The 4304-nt window shown below is 61.8% G+C and overlaps 1 protein-coding gene across 1 annotated transcript in view; it reads right to left on the reverse strand.

Moving 5' to 3' along the window:
* Positions 1 to 4304, reverse strand: part of TRAF3IP1 (TRAF3 interacting protein 1) — a gene marked incomplete at its 5' end in the record, with an annotated part of 43913 nt that overhangs the window by 21514 nt on the left and 18095 nt on the right. Inside the window, 3 exons of the mRNA XM_023522927.1 lie at positions 384 to 460; positions 1983 to 2019; positions 2195 to 2318. Of these exons, the coding sequence (XP_023378695.1) occupies positions 384 to 460; positions 1983 to 2019; positions 2195 to 2318 (238 nt within the window). The remainder of the gene's footprint in view (positions 1 to 383; positions 461 to 1982; positions 2020 to 2194; positions 2319 to 4304) is intronic.

Raw genomic sequence — 4304 nt, forward strand, 5'->3', positions numbered from 1 at the left:
GAAAGTAAGGAGGAGAAAGTAAGGAGGAGGGATGCAGGAGGAGTGGAGGAGGGATCCAGGAGGGGTGGAGGAGTGATGGAGGAGGGGTGGAGGAGGGATCCAGGAGGGGTGGACGGGGTCGGCACGGGAGTCGCATGGAGTCAGCGCAGAACACAGCCCCCAGGCGAGGCTGCCCCACCTAGGAAGGCCGCATGGAGCCCTGGAAGCAACGGCACACTGAAGAAGCCCCAAATTTTCTATCCTCCCACCTGAGGGGGCCGAGCGGGGGCATGGGGCAGCTTTAAACACGTAAACGGACATTAACGACAATCACATTTGGAAGGTGCTTCTCGTTCTGAAACGCGAACGTGAGACTCGGACATTCTCGGCGATCGTGCCTTTACCTTCTCTCCGGGTCTGGGCGACAGCTGCAACTTCTCATAGTCCTTCTTGGTCTCCAAAATCTTTTTGACAAGTCCCCCTGTTGGAAAGCAGTGGTTCTGCGTTAAAGTCATTCTCTGGCCTGGGAAGCCGGGGGTGAGGGTGGCACGTGCTAAGGTCTCACTCTTCTTCCTTCTGCCTGGCAGAAGACGGCCTTGACGGTCTGCCTGGCAGAAGACGGCCTACGTGGACGGACCACAGCTGGTGTGGAAATCACGCGATTTCGAAGTGTTTCAAAGAAATCAGCTCATTGAAAGGTTAAAAAAAAACTTGAGAAATAAAACAGATTTTTTTGTTTCCAAATGTTAAGAAATGTAGATTAACATCCGAAAAGATGACCACCCATCACAAACAGACGTGACCACTGTGAAGTGCCACTAAGTACCGAGACTTCTTTTACACTAGGACAAGAGTCTTCAGCTTCTTAAAAAAGAAAAGAATAACCCACGAGGTAAACGCCATATGGAAAACCATTTCCTTTACAATACTGTTTACACGAATGCACCAGGAACCGGGCTGAAGGCACTGGGCCCCCCCACGGCCGTGAGCAGGGTGGGGCCGCCTCTGCTGCTCCGGGCAATGCCAGCATGTGTACGGGGAGGCGGCAGTAAGGGCAAAGGGTTACATACTGTCTAGAGCAGGGGACCTCAAGCCCCAGGCTTTGGACCGGTACCGTGTGTGGCCTGTTAAGAACCGAGTCACACAGCAGGAGGTGAGCGGCGGGCGAGCGAGCGAAGCTCCATCTGCATCTGCAGCCGCTCCCAGCGCCGGCACCACCGCCTCAGCTCCACCTCAGATCCTCGGGCGTCAGATTCTCATAGGAACCCCGGTCCCCGGTGCCACAAAGGTTGGGGACTGCTGCTCTAAGGGACAACTGACAGACCAGCTTCTTCAACAAATGAATGACAGGCGGGGGGAGGGGTCCCACAGGGCAAGAGAGACTTAGACTCAGATCAATCAGCTGCAGTGCAGGCGCCTTATCAGGATTCCCCTCGAACTAGAAAAATATACGAAGCTGGAAAAAACGGTATGTGGTGACATTAAGGCATTTTTAACGCGTACAGCAGTGGGGTCGGCCGTTTCTTAGAGCCCTCACTGTCTGGAGCGGCGTGCAGCATGCGCGCTGAAGAAGTGCTCTTGGGGGGGCGGGGGGAGTGGGGTGCAGTAGCAGCGGCTCAGACAAAACAGGACGAGTGACCACTGCCGGAGCCGCGTGACGGGAGCGGAGGGCTCCGCGGACTACTCTGTTTCCGTAGACGTTTGAACTAAGACTAGACAGTGCATTTAAGAAGAAAACAGAAAACCTCCCAGAACTGTCCGTCCGGGAACAGCCTCCGAGGTCACGCATTCCGAATCTAACCACGGGAATGAGCAGACCCCCAGGAGACGGCTCCCAGCTGAGGTCCCCGGTCCCCTAAGGACGGGAGCAGCGGCGTCGTCTCCCAGAATGAGAACCCCCGCCTGGGAGAGCTCGCGCCCAGGGGTCCCACGAAGGCTGCTGACCGCGGACCCTGGCGGGGCACGGACTCGCGGCGCCGGACGCGCCTCACGCCCCAACTCACCGTGCTTCTGGTCGTCTTCCAGCTCCGCTGCCTGGACCTGGGCAGGAAAGGGAGGAGGGAACAGGACGTTCGGGTTCGCTGGACTCTCGTCAGAGAAATGACGAAGTCAGAGAGGGCAGAAAACTAACGGACGTCAGAGGAAAACTGCCCCCGGGAACCCGAGCGCCGGACTCTGAGCGCAGTAACAGAACCGCCCAGCCCAGTCCACTGACCACTTCAAGTCCGGCCACCTCAGACGGCGGCGGAGCGGCCTCCACCACGAACTGGCCGTCATCGTCACTGTCAGAATTCTGGGAGTCCGCGATCACGTGGGAGATGGCTTCGCCACGGCCCGCCCTAGATGAAGAGAAACTGGATGACGCCGGACGGCCACGAAGGCCTCGCTTTTCAGCAGCCCCAGGCACGTGGACTGGGCGTGAGGGCACAGCAGGGCTCCCCACTGACCGTCTCTACACCACCAAGAATGCCAGCGTAGGCTGAGCGGAGCCCCCCGGCCCTGGGAGCCCCCTCCCCTCCGCCAGCACCCCCCACTCCACACCCCCCCATGCTGCCCAGTCCGCGCCCTGCACCCTCTGCCTACCAGCTGCCCTCAGGGCGACACCCCAATCCCTTGGCCTGCCCTGGTGGGGCCTCCAGGGACCAGGCCTCTGCCTACAGCCCTTCCCGGAGGGGCCTGTTCCCCCAAAGCGAAAACCCCAGGGTCGGGTGGCACCGGACCTCAGCTCCTTGGTGTCACTCGCGAACACTGCAGCTTCCGCGAGGACCCTCATTCGGCACCCCCACTGACACCCCTCTCCACCAGGCCCTACACCCCCGCTGACACCTCCTCTCTACCATGGCCCGGCACCCCTACTGACACCCCCTCTCCACCAGGCCCTACACCCCCACTGACACTCTCTCTCCACCAGGCCCTGCAGCCCTACTGACACCCCCTCTCCACCAGGCCCTGCACCCCCACTGATACCCCCTCTCCACCCGGCCCTGCACCCCCACTGACACCCCCTCTCTACCAGGCCCTGCCACGGATATCTGGGCCGCCCGCCTGGACCTGGTCTTCGCAGGTGGCCAGCTCCATCCGAGGGCTTGCTCCCACCTCCAGCGAACACCCAGCACCGGAACTGCCCCCCACATCACCCCGCTGCAGACCACGGCCAGCTTCCCTCCTGCCACTCCCGTGTCTGGATCACAAGCCCCCAGACCCGGACGCAGCCATGCCCCCAGCACGCTATCACACACAGGTACACACGTGTGCACACATACACCCATGTGTGTACAGGCACGCACATGCACGCGCGCACTCCGGGCCCCCCGCCCTCGTGCCAGTGCAGTGCACCAGGCCAGCTGGGAATCTGCACTGACAGGGGTGGGGGGCTCCCCAACGACCCCCAGCTCCGCCGCAGGCCCTCAGACCCGCGCCCCCCAGGACCAGCCCTGGCCACTCTCGTGCTCTGCGCACCCCACCACGGCCCACACCCTGCTCCCCACCCCCGACACGGCCCCCCGGGCCCTCCCTGGTCGGCAGACCCACTCGCCACACCCCCTCTGCAAATGTCCCCACGTCCCTGCGTCCCCAGGAGGACGCACCTCCCTGCAGTCTCGGTAGCTCCTTCCCTCCCACCGGCCTCCGAGGGCCAGGCCCAGAGGGACGGTCACTGTTTCCTTGTTGCTTATTAGAGCTTCCAGATCGTTCTGCTGAAAATCTGCCGATCTAAAATCAGGTCAGACCCGCTCACCCCCAAGCCTCGCGTCGCCCCTGACCCCACGACTCCCACCAACAACGCCCATCTGAACCCATGACTTCCTGTCCTGAGAACGATCCTGCCCAGGCCCCGGGCACCAGCCACACTCCCTGGCCTCTTCTGCCGTGACCCTGAGTCCGCCACCCGGCCACACTCCCAGGTCTCATCTTATCACTGCCACAGACAGCAAGACCCCAACTATAAACCCCAGCACCCACTCTCTGACCACCAGCACCCCTCCTTCCAACTCAGTGCCCACTGGGGCTTCGCCACGCAGCAGCCGTGGGGACAAAGCCCACAGCAACACTGACTCTACGGGCCCCTGGGTGCAGCCCAGCCCCCTGGCCCTGTCCCTCCAGGCCAGCTTCGCACACGTGGCCGCTGACCTCTGGGGGAGGTGGGGGCTGCCTGTCCACTGTAGGGTGTTCGACTCAATTTGATGCCCAGAACCTTCCCTCCACCCTCTCCCCAGCCATGACATGACAAAATGTGTCCAGACATGGCCTCGATGTCCCCAACATCCCCTGGGGTGGGAGTGGCCCCAGAAGAGACTTCTGCGGCAGTTGCCCCAGCCCCTGCCCGC

This window comes from Pteropus vampyrus, unplaced genomic scaffold (genome assembly GCF_000151845.1).
Source record: "Pteropus vampyrus isolate Shadow unplaced genomic scaffold, Pvam_2.0 Scaffold364, whole genome shotgun sequence".
NCBI lineage: Eukaryota > Metazoa > Chordata > Mammalia > Chiroptera > Pteropodidae > Pteropus > Pteropus vampyrus.